This window comes from Natator depressus, chromosome 8, assembly GCF_965152275.1.
Source record: "Natator depressus isolate rNatDep1 chromosome 8, rNatDep2.hap1, whole genome shotgun sequence".
NCBI lineage: Eukaryota > Metazoa > Chordata > Testudines > Cheloniidae > Natator > Natator depressus.
Window position 1 is genome coordinate 88,532,796 of NC_134241.1, and position 16,705 is coordinate 88,549,500.

Below are 16,705 nucleotides of genomic sequence, written 5' to 3' on the forward strand. Positions count from 1 at the left end.
ATTCAGCATTTCGTAGACACATGAAAGTTAAGTTACAAGTACTTGGTAACGAATACCCTGCATTCCAGTTATAATCCTGGATTTTCATTTAAACTACATTAGAGAGCACGCACACACGTGCGCGCGCACACACGTATGTACGTAGAATGTCATTTTAAATTGCTCAGACTGTCACACATGAAAGTCATTCAGTTTTGCTAATCATTGTCCTGGACCTAGCTGGGTACTTTGGGAAGTGTTTGGTTCTGGTTGTCCTGACATTTTATTGACTGCTTGGTAAATATTTTATTTGCCCTCAAAAGGCTTGCTGCTTTTTTTTTTTTTTTTTTTTTAAATGGGTAAGTAAAAATCTAACCTTAGGAAAAAAGTGAGAAAGCGCATCGATCTTTCTAGCTGATTCCCTTACTGTCATTTATAAGGCTTTACATCACTCTGGCAATGTAGGTGCCTTAAAACTTCTACAGGTTTTTATGCTCATGGGGGAATTGACTGAGAATGGGAACAATGTTATTAAGCAGACAGGTTGCTACATTTCTGCCTTAGAGAATGAGATCAATTAACGATCAACAGCAACATTAACAAAATGTGGGGTTATTTTTACAAAAGATATTTTCTTTAACTTAAAAACAAACAATTTTCAGTAACATGATACTAATATTTAATTAAGTGTTTTTTCAGTTCTCAAGAAGTTATTTTTTTTTTAAAGTTGAATTTTTATTTATTAGGCAGACAATACAAAGAGATTCACTTAGATTTCTGACTCTGTGCTTGTGCCTTCAACACTTTCACAACAGTCTTCTGCTCCTCAATAAGGAAAGCTTGTTTGATTCTGTCACAGACACATTTAGCACACATGGAACTGCCATAGGCTCTGCTAACATGCTTCTTTGTTTTTGACAACCTCATAAGGACTTTAGGGCGCACAGCACGAACACCGCGAAGTCTTCCTGGATACACACCACATGCAGACGTTGGTGCCTTGCCAACTTTCTTAGTGTAAAGGTAAACAGTCCTGTTACCTGGTGTCCGGGACAGCCTGGTCTTGTTAGAGGCTGTGTTGTAGGACAACCTATGACGGTATGTCAGAGGCTGAACCATTTTTTATCATTTTACTAGGCAGGCAGGCTGCTACACTTCTGCCGGGGGACAGAGCCTTCCTCCTGCATAACAAAAGACCCTACCCTCCTCCACGCCCTTCAAGTTGCAGTATCAAGAGAGAGGAACAGAGCCTCTCTCGCTTGTTGGCCAGCCCTGCCCCCGACAGTGATCAGCGTCTCCCCTGCACGCACGCCGAGCCCCCCGCAGTGATTTTTGTCTCTGAAGCTGATCCAGGCACGCTGGAACAGACACGCTGCCAGGACTGCTGGGGAAGAGACGTGTGTTCCCCCTGCAGATTTCTTTTGCGTTTTTCTGCACAGGGGGCACAGAAATATGCGGGCCATATGAATTCTGCACCCCCACAGTGGTGGAGAATTCTGTCAGGAGTATGTTGTGTTCAAGGAACCATAAAGTCTACTCTTGCCCCATCATGTTTCTGTGAATGCTTGAGAAATTCTTAACTCCTTATGTAACATGAGTGGCACTCTGTATATCAGCCCTGAACAGTTTCAGGCTGAAGATGTCTGTATGGTTTTAAAAAAAAAAAGCAAAGAATAAAATTCAAATCTGAAACCCATTTTGTTTGTAAATTAATGTGCAATAGCTGTAACTAACCTACTTTATTGACACATTTCTGGGTTGTTTTAAGAGCACATAGAACCCATTTTATGGTTAACTTTTATTTGGGGCTAGGACCAATTTAGCCATTTTAAAGCACTATATTTATATAAGCGAGCAAGTAACCAGCCAGGGAACGTGTTCTGCAGCTATACAGCTTCTTATGTGTCACTGTAGAAATGCATGGATACTGGCTGACAAACATGCTTCCTGACCCTGCTGCACTTTACCAGTGTTTATTTTAATAAAAACCCACTTAAGTATAATTTTATTCAGTGTCTGTTCCTCAGAATAGTCCGCTATATAGTTCCATCACACAGCCACTGACTTGGTTGCAAAGTTTGTGATGCATGGGGACGGGGTGAGGAGTCAGATGGAGGGTCATGTGGGGAGGTCACGTGCCCCCCCCTTGTGTCCCTCCCATGAGTGCAGTACCAGCAAGAAATGATTTCTACTTGCACCACTGATTGTGGTGTGTATGAGGTGTGTGTGTTAAATTCCTTCAAGCTTTCTTCCTCTGCTTCCTCTCTTAGCTAATTGGTGATAGTGTTTCACAGCGAGGCCTCAGCTGTGGTTCCCACACCTGAACTTGTCCTTTGACACTGCTCTGCCAGGGAATAACTGAGTATAGTGGGGCAAGCAACAGAGACCTCACTACTGGACCATTTACTCCTGTTGGAATTCTGCAACAGTACTATGGCTCCAAAACCCTGCCATTACCAATCTAAGGCAGGGGGAAGGGTGGGAGAAGGGGAAGAAGAAGAAAGCAAGAGTCATTACAAAAAATATTTTAAAAGGTGAACTGAAAATTATGTGGGTTTTTTGTTTTAAAATGTGTCAAGACCTGAGTTCAGTGTTGTTTCTCCTGCAGACTGATGGTACTGCTGACACTTAATCGGTATGTGAAGCTGCATTCCTGGTAATGATTTTAAGTAGAGATGGGTCGTCACTGCTAAGTTTCATCCAGAATTCAAACACCCTAAAGTTCAGGGGAGTTTGGATCTCATGTTCCAGTATGGCTCATTTAGCTTTGATCTTAGTGATGATGTCATTAAATCTTAAAGGGGAAATACAAAAACCCTAAATCCTATCCTCGCCTTGTCAGGTCAGTGACACAGGAACTGATTTTACACTATTTAGAATGAAAAAGAATTACATTTTAAAACAAATGTCTCTTCTGTGTAATAATAGTGGATCTTAAATAGTTGTCTGTATATAGTTATTTTTAAAATTTCTGTTCACTTTTGTTTGTCATGAAAAGCAAGCAAATGCTTTTTCACAGTCATGGAAATGTACTATTCTAGGCACAAAACTTATCCACTGTTTATTGTGGTGATGGCAATTGAAAAAACTAGTGATATTTTACTTGCCTGAGGAAGGGAGAGCGCAGTGAGTAATATTTCTAACGTGGGTTCCACATAACTTGCAGGAAAATTATTATTAAGCAGTAGGTCCTGCATGGACTGGCTTGCAGGGTTAGGATCTTACATTGCACTCTACACCAAAACACTTCATTGCAGATATCGGCTAATTAATATTTCCAGCAGCCCTGTGAAATAGTGAGTGCAATGAAGTTCCACTTCAGTGGCCTTTTTAATATGTTTTATTTTACCTAGGTGTTCCCTAAAATTTGCTTCTGTTGTTTTCATGTACAAGAAATAAGGTTGTAATCAAACCAAAAGAAACTTGACGCAACTGTCAAGAATGTACATGCTGAGTAATTGCATGGTCTTACTTTTGTTATTATTGTTCTACCTCTCTCCTTCCCTTTTTAGGTTTATGACTCACTTGTTATGCCTGAATGTGGACAATAATCTGTTTGGGGCAGGGGATTTAAGCATGCATAACTTTATACATGTGAGTAGTTCCATTGTATTCAGTGGGACTACCCATGTTTGTAAAGTTTACCCACACCTCTGCATGATCAAGGCTGTTTCTTTGAAATACCTAACATGCTTTTGGGTTCTCTCAGATAACAAATAGTACTGCTAATAATATGGCCTTTAACTTGTGTATTTCATGCAACCACTCATGTTCGTTTTGTTGAATGCACACCTTTTTTCTGCAATGAGATTTAACAGCAAATTTATATGTAACATAGCGCTTCTAACAAACATCGTTCAAGAAGGCTTTTTCAGATGGAGTTTCTTCATTGCCTGTGACAAGGCTGAATCCCCACTGAGGCACTTCAAGTGCAGAAGATGGGGGCCCACAAGGATTTTAAAAATTAATACTTGCCACTCCAGGTTTGTAGTAAAGTCCCAAGGTTACAGCTTTTCTCTGACCTTGGCTTGGTAAATACTGCCACCACGCAAATGCGAAAAAGCCCCTTGGACTGAGGAAGGAGCACTTGGGAATTCCTCACTGTGGGGTACCCTCAAGCCCTTTCACCCCCCTCTGGGGAAGAGCTGAGAAAGAAAGCAAAGGAAATTAGCTGTTGCTACCAGCTAATCAAACAACAGGCACAAACCTCTTAGGACACCAAAAATTCAATCCTGTTCTTAAAAAAGGTAAATTTTATTAAAAACAAAAAAGAAAGAAAATACATCTGGAACTTAGGTTTTTGCTAAACTTTAAAAGAGCAGTTCCAAAAATTAAGCACCCAAAATAGCTTTCTTGGAGGTTCAGCTTAAAGGTTACAAGCAAACAAAAGCATCCAGGGTTAACACAGAGGAGTCCATTAGCCATAAGAAATAAACAGAAATAAACCTAATCGTGTCTTTTTAAACTCCTGATCTACTTATGCATTTGGGGGTTCCAGATAAGTAGTTCTAGGTATGGTCTGATGATTATGATCGTACCTGGCTTGAAGTTGCTTACAGCATTGCTGCTCTGTATTTCTGCTCTCCGGAGAGCAAAAAACAGACAAAGGGAAGTTTTCTTCCCCCAGTGTTATAAAGTTCTAGCCCTCCTATTGGCTCTTTTGGTCAGGTGCCCACTCCTTTTCTTTTACCTGTGGGCTTGTTAACCCTTTACAGGTAAAGCAAGTAGAGAACAGCTACTAAGAGGAATTTTATAGTTAACTGGCTGGTTGGGTATCCATAAAAGGGAGCTACCCCCCACCCCCACCTTCATTTATCACAGCCTGTAATTTGAACAGTAGTTTTATTTCCACTTACATAAGAGCTTTTATATGAACTAACAGTGTGTAACTGATTTTAGATTATTTTGAATTGATCATGAAAAAGACAAGATAATGTCTTGATTATATTATATACCTTATGTGGGTTTCATCAGGAATTTAATAAATTTAGTAATAACTTTTTAAGTTCAGATGTATTTTATAAACTTGACTGTATAGAAATTCCCTGAATGTGACTGCTACTTCCTGTAAACTGAAGTGAACCAAAGTTATTGCACAAGAAGGGATTTCCTTTATTTTACTGAATCACACGTTTAGCAGTATGATTTAAGAGAACAACTATAGAGTTTTTACATCTAGAAAGCCTAAATATCACACAACATATGCAAGGATTCTAGGAAGATGATATTCCTAAAGGGAGGCTCAACTGCACCATGTTACCAGTAGGGATGTAAAAGGTTAACCCGCTACCTCGGTTAAGCGTTTAAAAATAATTTTAATTGTTTAACCGGTTAACTTTTTTAACCAGTATTTACATCCCTAGTTAGCACCTGGGGAAAGGGGACAAGAAGTTGCTTTCTGAAGAGAGATGCTTGGTGGCCTGTGAAATTTTAGGAGTGGTACCATATGTTCCAGTTGTTTTGTGTATGCAATAGAACACAGAAAGTGTAAATGAGGTTGGAAGATTGTCAGAGCCCAGACCAGTTTAAATACTCACTATTTCAACCTAAAATTAAGCCTTCTGTTTTAGGTTGATAATAATTTTGTGACGATCTAATCTCCCTTTTTCATGACGTTTTTTAATACTTGGGGTTTCATTGGATGTGACTATACCAAGTTGTATTGCCATAATTAGATTTTATTATCAAACCAAACATTATCTTCAACACTTTCACTCTTTAATGTTTCCACAACCTCTGACAGTTTAATTCTCTTTGAACACTGCAGTGTTAATTTGTGCAAAACCTCCTTTTAACTTCTAACTTTCTTTCCTTAAATCACTTATCTCCTGAAGTGACACATTTATCAGCTGGTGTCTCTTCATGGCTCTGAGCTTTATAGTTTTTTGCACTCATTCTTTAGCTATAATTACTGTTCTCTCCATGGTCGCACAAGGGTCTTATTCTTTAAAATTTCAGTGGCATTAAACTGACCTCTGCCGTGCTCTGCCAATAATTTATCCATTTAAGGCATTCAAAAGACCTTTGTCCTCTACCAGGAATTTATTCATGGCATTCAGTGGACCAATGCCATTCTCTGCCAAGCATTCTTTTACAGTGGTATCCAAAGTACCTACCTCTATTCCCCTTATGTTACTCAATTTCTCTTAGGAGAGAATTCTACATAGGTCCAGAGATTAGGTCACTACCCCTTCACCCTGGGAGTTTAGAACTACTGAAATTTAGTGTCATTTGTATTGCCCCATCCCCAGAATGTTGGAATTATTATTATTTATGCAAGATATTACCTTGATAGCAATTTAAGCATAAATTCCTTTATTAAATCCAAAGGCCATCTAGTATTTATACAATTGCTCTAAACATGCCTAAAAAGCCTACCTTCAAACGGTAACAAAACATTTCTAAGCATTTGATCAAGGTGATTACAAATGGGCAAAACCCAGGGGTGCTTAGACCCACATTGGTTGACTCCAACTTAAGGCATGGCTACACTTGTGAGTTAGAGCACATTAAAACAGCCCCGGGTGCCCTAACTCACGACGCGTCCACACTGGCAAGACACGTAGAGCCCCCGGACTCCATGGCTGGAACACTCCTGGGACTCCACCTCGACGAGAAGCATAATGCTTGCTGCGCCCCGGCTGGAGTGCCACGGCGCCAGTGTGGACACCGTGGTCTATTATTGTGCTCTGATTGGCCTCCAGAAGTGTCCCACAATGCCTGTTCAAGCCACTCTGGTCATCACTTTGAACTCTCCTGCCCTCCCTCAGGTGACCAACCATCAGACTCGCCCTTTAAATTCTCTGGGAATTTTGAAAATCCCCTTCTTGTTTGCTCAGCAAGGCATGGAGGGCTCTCAGTGCATCTTTCCAAGTGACTATGCCTCCACGCACCAGGCGATCCCCAGTATGGAGCAATGACGAGGTACTGGACCTCATCAATGTTTGGAGGGAGGAAGCTGTCCAGTCCCAGCTGCGCTCCAGCCGTAGGAATTACGATACCTTTGGGCAGATATCAAGGGACATGATGGAAAGGGGTCATGACCGGGGCGCACTGAAGTGCAGGGTTAAAGTGAAGGAGCTGTGGAATGCCTACCGCAAAGCCCGTGAGGCAAACCGCTGCTCTGGTGCTGCCCCCGCGACCTGCTGTTTCTACAAAGAGCTGGATGCAATGCTTGGGGGTGACCCCATCTCCACTCCGAGGACCACCATGGACATTTCAGAGCCCAGTTCAACAAGGCAGGAGAAGGAGGAGAAAAGCTGGAGCGAGGGTGCTGAGAAGGAGGGAGACACCCCGGCATTCCTAGATGCATGCAACCAGGAGCTGTTCTCAAGCCAGAAGGAAGGTAGCCAGTCGCAGCGGCTAGTGCTTTCAGAAGGACGAACACCAGAGGAGGTGCCCGGTAAGCGGCTTTTATTTTGGGAATGAAGTTGTTCGGTGCAGGCTTTTGGGCTGTGGAGGGTTAGGGCTGCATGCATGCCTAGATGTGGAATAGGGCATTGATCACGGTAATCGGCCTCAGTGATCTCTTCAAAGGTCTCATGCAGAAGCTGGGCAATGTGCTTGTGCAGGTTCCTTGGCAGAGCTACTGTGCTCCTTGTCCCAGTCAGGCTAACATGTCCACGCCACTATGCTGTGAGGGGCGGGGGGATCACTGCTGCACACAAGCAAGCTGCATGTGGGCCAGGGTGGAAGCCGTATTGTAGTAAAAGACCCTCCCCTTGCTTCCTAGGTCACTCTCAGCAGCGAGATATCTTCCAGGACAAACTCCTGTGGAAAATGTGGGGACAGTGTTCAGTATAGGGGCCCCCTGCAGCTGCTAGCTCTCCCCAAGGCACAGAACCCCAGAGGACAGTACGACTGTGAAACAATCAGTCTCCCTTGCCCCTGTGCTTACTCACCATTTTGGGGCTCCTGTGGGTTATGTGCGCTCGCTTTGGGATGGGCAAATTCTGCTATTTTGTAGACTGGGCTTGTCTTTAAGTATGGGCAAATCATTGCTCTGTCTGGTGTGAACAATGCTGCCTCTGTTAAGGGTTGCATTTGGCTTTACAGATGCGACCTTGAGATCTCAGCCGTCCTCGTTATCACCGGCCGAAAGACTCCAAAGAATTCAGAAGAGGCCACATAGAAGCAAAGAGGACATGATGCATGAAGTAATGTAGCAGTCCCTTAATGAAAATCAAAAAGCACAGGAGTGGCGGGAGAGTGAAAGGAGGGTCCGCCAGCAGAATGTGGATCACCGGCGCCAAAGCATGGAGCTGCTGCTAAGCATTATGGAGCGCCAAGTGGACTCGATACAGGCACTCGTATCAATGAAGGCGGAGCACTACTGCGCCTGCCCCCCCCCCAGCCCTTGTCCCAAAATTCTTTCCCTTGTGCCCCCATGTCACCTCCAACCCACTCTCCCCAACATCCGGGTTCTTATCGCCACCAGCTGCTTCCAACACCTGTAGCTTCACCACCCAGCCCTGCAAACTACGACCCTTACCCCCTGCACTCAACCCCCATCACCATGCATTTTAGCCAGCCTGAAGTGCAGCACTCATTGCACAGCACTCCAGACAGGAAGGCTGAGTATGATAGCAGGACATATGCAAATCTGTGATTGAACCGTTCTCCACCCCTCCCCAACTTTTTGCCCTTTCTGTTTTCCAAGCAGTTGTGTTTCTTTTCAATAAATGGATTTTTTGGCTTTGAAAACATTCTTTATTATTGCATTAAGTAAAAGATACCTTAGCCCAGGAAAGCTATAGGCACTGCAAGTCAGTGTAGCAAACACAGATTCCTACTAACATTGGAACCACTGCAGGGCACCAAACATTACTGTTGGCTTTCAGCCTCAAATTGTTCCCTCGAGGCATCCCTAATCCTTGGGCCCCTCTAATAGCCTTGCTCTCTGGCTGTTCAAATTCAGCCTTCAGGTGTTGAACCTCCAAGTTCCATGCCTGAGTGAATCTTTTACCCTTCCCTTCGCAAATGTTATGGAGGGTACAGCATGCGGATATAACCGTGGGGATGTTGTCATCGGTCAGGTCCAGCTTCCTATACAGACAGCGCCAGCGGCCCTTTAAACGGCCAAAAGCACACTCCACCGACTCAGCCTGTTGTTGAACCGCTTCCTGCTGCTGTCAAGGCTCCCTATGTAGAGTTTCATGAGCCACGGCATTAAAGGGTAAGCGGTGTCTCCAAGGATCATAGTGGGCATTTCGACTTCCCCTACAGTAACCTTCTGCCCGATAAAAGTCCCGGCTTGCAGCTTCCTGAACAGGCCAGTGTTCCGAAAGATGTGTGCGTCATGCACCTTTCCGGGCCAGCCTGCACTAATGTCAATGAAACACCCACGGTGATCCACAAGTGCCTGGAGAACCATAGAGAAATACCCCTTCCGATTAACGTACTCGGAGGCTAGGTGGGCTGGTGCCAGAATTGGAATATGCGTCCCATCTCTCACCCCTCCGCAGTTAGGGAAACCCATTTGTGCAAAGCCAGCCAGTGTTCATCATCCCAGACTTGCATGACGATGTGATCCCACCACTCAGTGCTTGTTTCCCGAGCCCAAAAGTGGCATTCCACGGTGGTGAGCATATCCGTGAATGCCACAAGCAATCTCGTGTCATACGCGTTATGCAAGTCGACATCATCGTCGGACTCCTCACTGTCAGGTTGTAGCTTAAGGAGTAACTCTACTGCCAAACATGACGTGCTGGCGAGACCCATCAGCATATTCCTCAGCACTTCGGGATCCATTCCCGCAGACCCAAAGGGAAGACAGCGCGCGCATTAAAAAAAACGTTGAAAGATGGTGCCAAATGTGGACGGAAGCACAGGGATTGCTGGGATGCGAAGCGATGCATCACGGGGCGTTGGGACAGGACCCAGAATGTCCCGCACCCGCTGCCCCCTTCCCACAAGCCACAGTACCAGAATGGGAAGAGGTGCCCTGTGGGATAGCTGCCCATAATGCACCGCTCCCAATGCCGCTGCAAGTGCCGCGAATGTGGCCACGCCAGTGCACTTGCAACTGACAGTGTGGACACCCTGCAGCACTTTCCTTACTGCGCTCTCCGAGGGCTGGTTTAACTCACAGGGCTCTACATCTGCAAGTGTGGCCATGCCCTTAGTCAGGCACATATTAGCAATGAACCCTTTAAGAGTTACCTTTTTATACCCTTTAACAACAAGTGATGTCATTGCCACTTACTGACTTCATCTAAACACCAATTTGAGACAGTTCACTGCTATTTCCAGTCTCAATCCAGATAAGATTTACAGCTTCCTTTCTTCCCAAGGCCTTTTCTTCCTCTCCTTCTTGCTGGTATGTGGGGTGGGAAGGTCCATGCTGGCTCTTTCTAAAACAGATTGTCTTATTGAAAAACATCTGCAGTCACCCCTGTCAGTCAGAAGCTTTTTTAATTTTTTTTTTTTTTTTAGAAATTTCACGTTATTTCCTTAGTTATTCTTTGAACCAGACATCCTGCCTACTTCATTCCTTCTGGCCTTATAACTCATTACTTTTAGGGCCTTTCTTTACAACACATATCTTTAACCAAACTTAAATTAGCTTTAATCTTCCAATTTTATATTTATCCTACAAAGGACATACATGCTGTGGGCTGGAGGGTTGGCTGCACAGCATAATCTGCTGGTGATGAGGAGTCAGGATTCCTTCCTCCAGCTGCTTGAGAATGTGACGGGATCCCCGGGGTGCAGCCTGGGACTGTGGGAGCACTGTGCCCCCTTGTCCAGATCTGTTCTGCCCCCAACAAACTTCTATTCATTGAACTTTTTGAAAGTTTGCACTTTTAGAGAGAGGTAAGGGGTTGACTCTGTGTACACAAATTTGCAATAGGGTTGAGGTCTGTTATTTCTCAACTCTATATATTATTTATTTATTTATTTTAAAACATTTTTGTTGTTAACATGCTTGTTATCTCTGGAGAGACAAATCCACAGTTTGAGAACTGCAAATCTAAGCATCTCTGATGGTATCTTCTAGACTGAGCACTGAGTCCCATTGGGTAGATAGAAAGAGAAACCTAAATAATCTGTACAGAAGCTCCTGGGACCCCATCAGATTGGGTCCCTAATTCATGAACTATTGGAACTCATTTACAAAACTTTTCTTAAACATTACATGAATATATTGTCTCATACTATAGAATTAGAATTTATAATCCATATTCTATGATGAGATATCTTTGAGGTATAATGTGTCTTAATTAAAACTATCTTTAGATAGGTTTTTTCCTCAAAAAGCATTTTATCAAAAAAATCCGATTTAAATAAAAAAATCTGATTTTTTTTATTTAAAAAAAAATCATTGAATTTTATCCACCCTGCTCCAGAGTAGTGCAGGCCCATACTGTGAGCTCAGGGGTGGGCAAACTTTTTGGCCCGAGGACCACATCTGGGTATGGAAATTGTATAGTGGGCCATGAATGCTCACGAAATTGGGGTTGGGGTGAGGGCTCTGGCTGCGGGTGTGGGCTCTGGGGTGGGGCCAGAAATGAGGTGTTCATGGTGCGGGAGGGGGCTCCGGCCTGGGGTAGGGAAGGTGGTGTGCAGGTGGGGGAGTGAGGGCTCCAGCTGGGGGTGCGGGCTCTGGGGTGGGGCTGGGGATGAGGGGTTTCGGGTGTAGGAGGGTGCTCTGGGCTGGGACCAAGGGGTTTGGAGTGCGGGAGGGGGATCAGGGCTGGGGCAGGGGACCTGGGCGCCGGGGGTGGTGGCTCAGGGGTGCAGGCTCCGGGTAGTGCTTAGCTCCTATGTGGAGGCGTGGCCAGGTGGCTCTGCAGCGCACTGCCCCGTCCGCAGGCGCTCCCCCTGCAGTTCCCATTGGCTGCAGTTCCCAGCCAATGGGACCTGCAGGGGCAGTGCAGCGGTGTAGCATGCGGAGCGGAGCCCCCTGGCTGCCCCTATGCTTAGGAACCGGAGGGGGGATATGCGGCTGCTCCCAGGAGCTACACGGAGCAGCCCCCGACCCCGCTCCCCAGCTAGAGTGCCAGAGCGGGGCAAGCCCCAGACCCCCGCAGGAGCTAAAGGGCAACATTAAAATGGCTGGCGAGCCCTAGGTTGCCCACCCTGGTGTACCTGCTGCCTGTGGCAGCCTCTGGTTTTGGAGAACAAATAAATGTGATGGGTAACTGCACTTTTATTTTATTAAAGAAGGATAACTTTCTATTGCTTTCAAGCTCTCTTTGCAAAGTAAAAATAAGCTGAATGTTAGGTTTCGTTTTATCACTGATGTCCCTAAAGGTCACAGATGATACATGATTTCCCGCCTACTCCTACCTCCCTCACCCACAACCACCTAAGGCTGGCCTTTGAGACCTATGAAACCCACATCCAAAACCCCTCAAATTTTGACAGGGCCCTCAGCTTTCTGTGGAAGACTGCAATAGATAGTGCAGGATACTTCTCTGCTGAGAAGCTACCCCGGCCTCTGACCACAAAAGAGTAGTAGGGCAAGCAGCCCAAGAGCATGAGGATAAGTCCGTCAGTGACTATTTAGTCAAGATGGTCAGCGATGCAACCCCATGCTCTCCGTGTCCCTAAGCTTCTGACTGCCAGATGCTGAGATGGGACAAAAGGGGAGGTAACATCTGGGTAACATCTTGCTAATTGTTCATTGCCTTTGAAGCATCTGACAGAGTTTCCTATCCTGGTTCCTGGGCAACAAAACTCCTTTGTTTTTGTATCTTTCTCTCCCCCACTCTGGGAGTAATACACCCTTCTTTCAAGTTAAATGAGCCTAAATATGCTAAAGAGGATCCATACTAATGCGGCCAATGTTGCGAGCACCCAGAGAGCTCAACATGTATTATCAGTAGAGAAATTCGTAAATGTTCCTATTGTGGACACACCTTAAATTGAACCTACTTAGTCCTTACCTGGGAGAACCTCCCTGACTGTCTCTGAACTAACCGTACAGCTATTTGCAGAGCCAGAGAAAGAGTTTAAAGGGCTGAGTGCCAACTCTGTTGCATTTCTAGCCTCCTTCCTTCTAGCACTAAGGTAAGGGTGTGACCATGACAAACAAGTGACTTCACAACTACTACAACTCTTACATGTAACTTCCCTACACTGAGAAGGACCCAACACACGATTCCACTGGCTCCTTCCCCTACTGCCAGGAACCAGCTCAAAAACTAGATAGTTTGGGAGAATAGAAGCACTGACCCAGGAAGTAGCACCTCATTCTCTCCCCAACCACCGAGGCAGAGCAGAACCCCTCCCCCAATGCCAGATATAAGTACTGCATCAGAACATTTGCTGCTCTTCTTTTATCTGGCCACCAAGCAACCTATCACCTGTGCCTTTTAAAAAATGTCTCCTATTTGCAACTCCACTTTCCACTACTCCTAAGTGGAGTTTCACCAGCTTTGTCCCTCCACAGGCATCTGACACACCAATAGATCACTACTACTGCCAATCAGGTGGTTCACTTGCACCAGGGAAGGACTCAAGTAAGTCATAACAGGGAAAAGTAAAAACAATAGAAACAGCAGCCAGTGCTCGGAAAGCTCACTGGACAGTACGTCCAGTCCAGGGAAAACTGCTGATTTACAAGAGCCCAGACCAGACAAATGGCAGGAACTCAGGCTCATGTTGTTCAATTCAAGATGCTACTGCGCTACAAATAACAATAACAGTTTCCCAGTGAAACTGATTATGACGATGTTCACAGGACTCATTGTCTTGGGAAACTCGACATCCAGGTGCACAAAGCTTTTGATTGTATAGCCTCAGACCTTCAGTCTGAACTTTTCACTTCAGGCTGCTCACAGGTAATCTCCAGACCCAAACACATAGCTGGCCATCACCTGGATTGGCTGCTGGACATGGACACAAATGCAAAAATCACCCCTCTAGCCTGGGATTGAGCCTATCTACTTGACATCAGTTCTCCCTTCATGGCCACAACCTACTACAGCAGCTCTGGGACGGTGAAACCACCAATCAACAAGGGGAAGTCTGACAGTGCAAGAGACAGAACTGTCACAGGAGTGGGCCTTGACTATGGAACTCAGGCCAGGCCTGCGCTATGAGCATTTTGCAGGTCTAGCTATACCAGTATGCTATGCTCCTCGTGTGGATGCCGTGTGTACCACTCTTTCTCATAGGGAACATAAAACATCTTTATGAAAACTGGTGTCCAGCTGATGAGGTGGTTACCTGAATATCCCTCCACCCTTCTGTTTTAGAAAGTCTAATTTACCTACCTCGTAGTTGTTGTTGTTTTTTTTTAATAAGATTTGCCATCACCTTGGTAGCTAGGTACCTCCCATGAGAAGGAACTGTAAAAATCTCTCTTTTCTAGCCCTGCTGGCAGGAAAAAGCTCAAAGTTATTGTTGAGAATTAAAAAAAAACAACAACAGGATGAGGGTGCTGTTGTTCTTGAGAGCATTATTGCAGGAAAACCAAGTAGAAGCGAAGGGGTTTGCATTAAGTTCTGAATGTGCTGAAGATGGTGGCCATTCTTACTGGCAGCAAGTTCTGTGGTCTTTTTGAGGTCTCTAAAAATTCAGTCTTCTGCAGATGTAGGTCTTTCTCCTTTCCAGTGGCGTGAAGCTGCTGGATGAGGTTATCACCACAGAAGGAAAGATGATCTCTCAGGTAGCTAGCGCCAATTCCACACAGAGCTTTGAAAAATCAGTACAGTGACCTTGAACTCTGTTCAGTGGATAGCCAATATGGGAGAAGTGAAAAGAGGTATCATTTCTAATACTCTGAGCTGGTATGTAGATGAGCTGCTGTATTCTGGACTAGCTCTAGCTTCCTTAGGACATCATGCTTCATTCCTTTGTATAAGAAACTAGAGGTCAAGCCTGGAAGTTACAAAGGGGTGGATCACTGTGTCCAGATCAGTGTCTGATAGTATCAGGCATAATCTTTTTAGCCAGCCACAGATGGAAATGGGTATCTTTTACCACCATGGCTATTTGGGTGTCTAACTGCATTGCAGAGTTGATGAAGACTCCAAGGTTGTAGACTGATCTAGTAATCTGAGAGAAGGTTGCGTTCAGTGGTGGGGGTTATAATGCAGAGCAGGGTGGATTTATTTAAATCACCAAGTAGAAAGCCATGATCTTGTGAGCACTGGACTGGCATTTAGGAGACCTGATTTCAGTTCTCAGTTCCATCAGTTTTCCTGTGACCTTGGATAAATCACTTAATCTCTGTGCCTCAGTTACCCATTAATAAAATGAGGACGCCGATACTATTTTTCTGCCTTTTTGAACTACTATCTTGTCTTTTTAAATGCTAAGTTCTTTGGGGCAGGCTCTGTCACTGTTATGGAGTCCTGTTCTTGGTTGGGGTCTCATGCTATTACCACATTTCAAATAGTAAATCCAACTTTTCCTAAAATACCAATATCTATTTTTTTAAAAGACTAACACTGGGGATTCCCCTTGTTGGAGGTATCCGAGTTGAGGAGAGCTTTGTTTCTCACAGTACTTTGGCTGATATGTACCCAGTACCATAACAGTGAGTGGGAAGAGGGCTACTATTTGCACAGTACAGTGCTAAGGGCATTGGAGGTGCTTTACAGAGAGAGAATACAAACAGATCCCTGCCCTGGAAAGCTTGCAATGTAAATAAACATACAAAGGAAGAGGAGAGGGAGCAATAAAAAGCAGTGCAATTTAAAGGTTACAGACAAAACTTGGAATTATAATATTCCCCCTCGTACACACACTTTCTACTCAGTAAATGAAATTAGTTGACAGCCCAATGCAGGGTAGAGGTGGGTGGGCTAAGGCTAATTGGCATCCCTGAACAGTTATGTTTTGAGGAAGAGCTTGGAGGAAGAGAGGGTGTTCACGCTCGGCATTCAGGTGCCCAGGAGGAATAGGGGTATAAGCACTGATTGTTCTTGCTTTTTGAGTCCTCCAGCCCACCAAGTCTCACTGATGCAACACAATCCCCAGAGCTCTGGCTACTTTGTAGGAAGCAAAGTAGCTTGAATACTAGTTGTTTCCTGGAGGAGGGGAGAAGGAGACTCTGAAACTTTACCATAGCTCTGGCAAATTGCTGGGGCACCAAATTGGGAGAGATGGCAAGTATGTGCACCATACAAGGAATTTCATGCAATCTTATCTACTTCAGAAGGGGAAAAAGTGCGAGCCAACGCTGCTGGTATTTCAGCCTGCAGTTTCAGAGAGTCTAGACACTTCAGACTTTAGGTATTAAGGGGCTACTACAACTCCCACAGAAGTCAGTGGAAGTCTTTTTTCTTAAGTTTAATGGTAGTTGGATTAGTCCCAAAGTCAACCTTTTAATATTCCAAACACATGAAAAAGAAACCAGTCATGTCCTGTAGCGTTTCTTTTCTGGGGTTTGGGAATAGATTTTAATAGATCTGTTTCCATAGCAATCTCTAATTCCCACCTGCCCCCCTCCAGTTCTCTGCTTCTTTTACAGATACTATACCATACTTTAGCCAATGCTCCCACAGGGGCCTTTCTCAGATAACTGTCCAATACAGCATGGATTTTGATATGTGTGCCACAATGAATAATTTCCCTACTTCTTGATGATCTCTGTTGTTGAGATGAACACTTATACTGCTGTCACCTTCTCTGCTTCTGAACCAAACTCGAGGAAGCCCCTTAAATCAGCAGTCCGCCACCAGGAAGAGGCTGGGTTTCCTAAAGAGCTGCTTCATTGCTGGGAAAGTGACATGGCTCATTGCCACTGTCATTCCATAACTCATGTGTAAGG

The 16,705-nt window shown here is 44.6% G+C and overlaps 3 protein-coding genes across 4 annotated transcripts in view; 2 read left to right on the forward strand and 1 right to left on the reverse strand.

The window, feature by feature from the left end:
* JAK1 (Janus kinase 1) overlaps positions 1-16,705 on the forward strand; it is a 104,124-nt gene that overhangs the window by 26,693 nt on the left and 60,726 nt on the right. The window lies entirely within an intron of this gene.
* LOC141992936 (large ribosomal subunit protein eL34-like) lies at positions 730-1,131 on the reverse strand. The gene has a single exon (XM_074962284.1). The coding sequence runs from the start codon at positions 1,096-1,098 to the stop codon at positions 745-747; it is 354 nt and encodes a 117-aa protein (XP_074818385.1). The 5' UTR covers positions 1,099-1,131; the 3' UTR covers positions 730-744.
* On the forward strand, positions 6,773-8,563 carry LOC141992937 (zinc finger protein with KRAB and SCAN domains 2-like). Its single transcript, XM_074962285.1, has 2 exons — positions 6,773-7,381; positions 8,035-8,563. The coding sequence occupies exons 1-2, from the start codon at positions 6,859-6,861 to the stop codon at positions 8,142-8,144; spliced, it is 633 nt and encodes a 210-aa protein (XP_074818386.1). The 5' UTR covers positions 6,773-6,858; the 3' UTR covers positions 8,145-8,563.

Coding starts and splice junctions, on each gene's coding strand:
- LOC141992936 (XM_074962284.1), bottom strand. CDS start 1,098: ATGGTTCAGCCTCTGACATACCGTCATAGGTTGTCCTACAACACAGCC.
- LOC141992937 (XM_074962285.1), top strand. CDS start 6,859: ATGCCTCCACGCACCAGGCGATCCCCAGTATGGAGCAATGACGAGGTA. Junction 7,382..8,034: donor AACACCAGAGGAGGTGCCCG/GTAAGCGGCTTT, acceptor TTGGCTTTACAG/ATGCGACCTTGAGATCTCAG.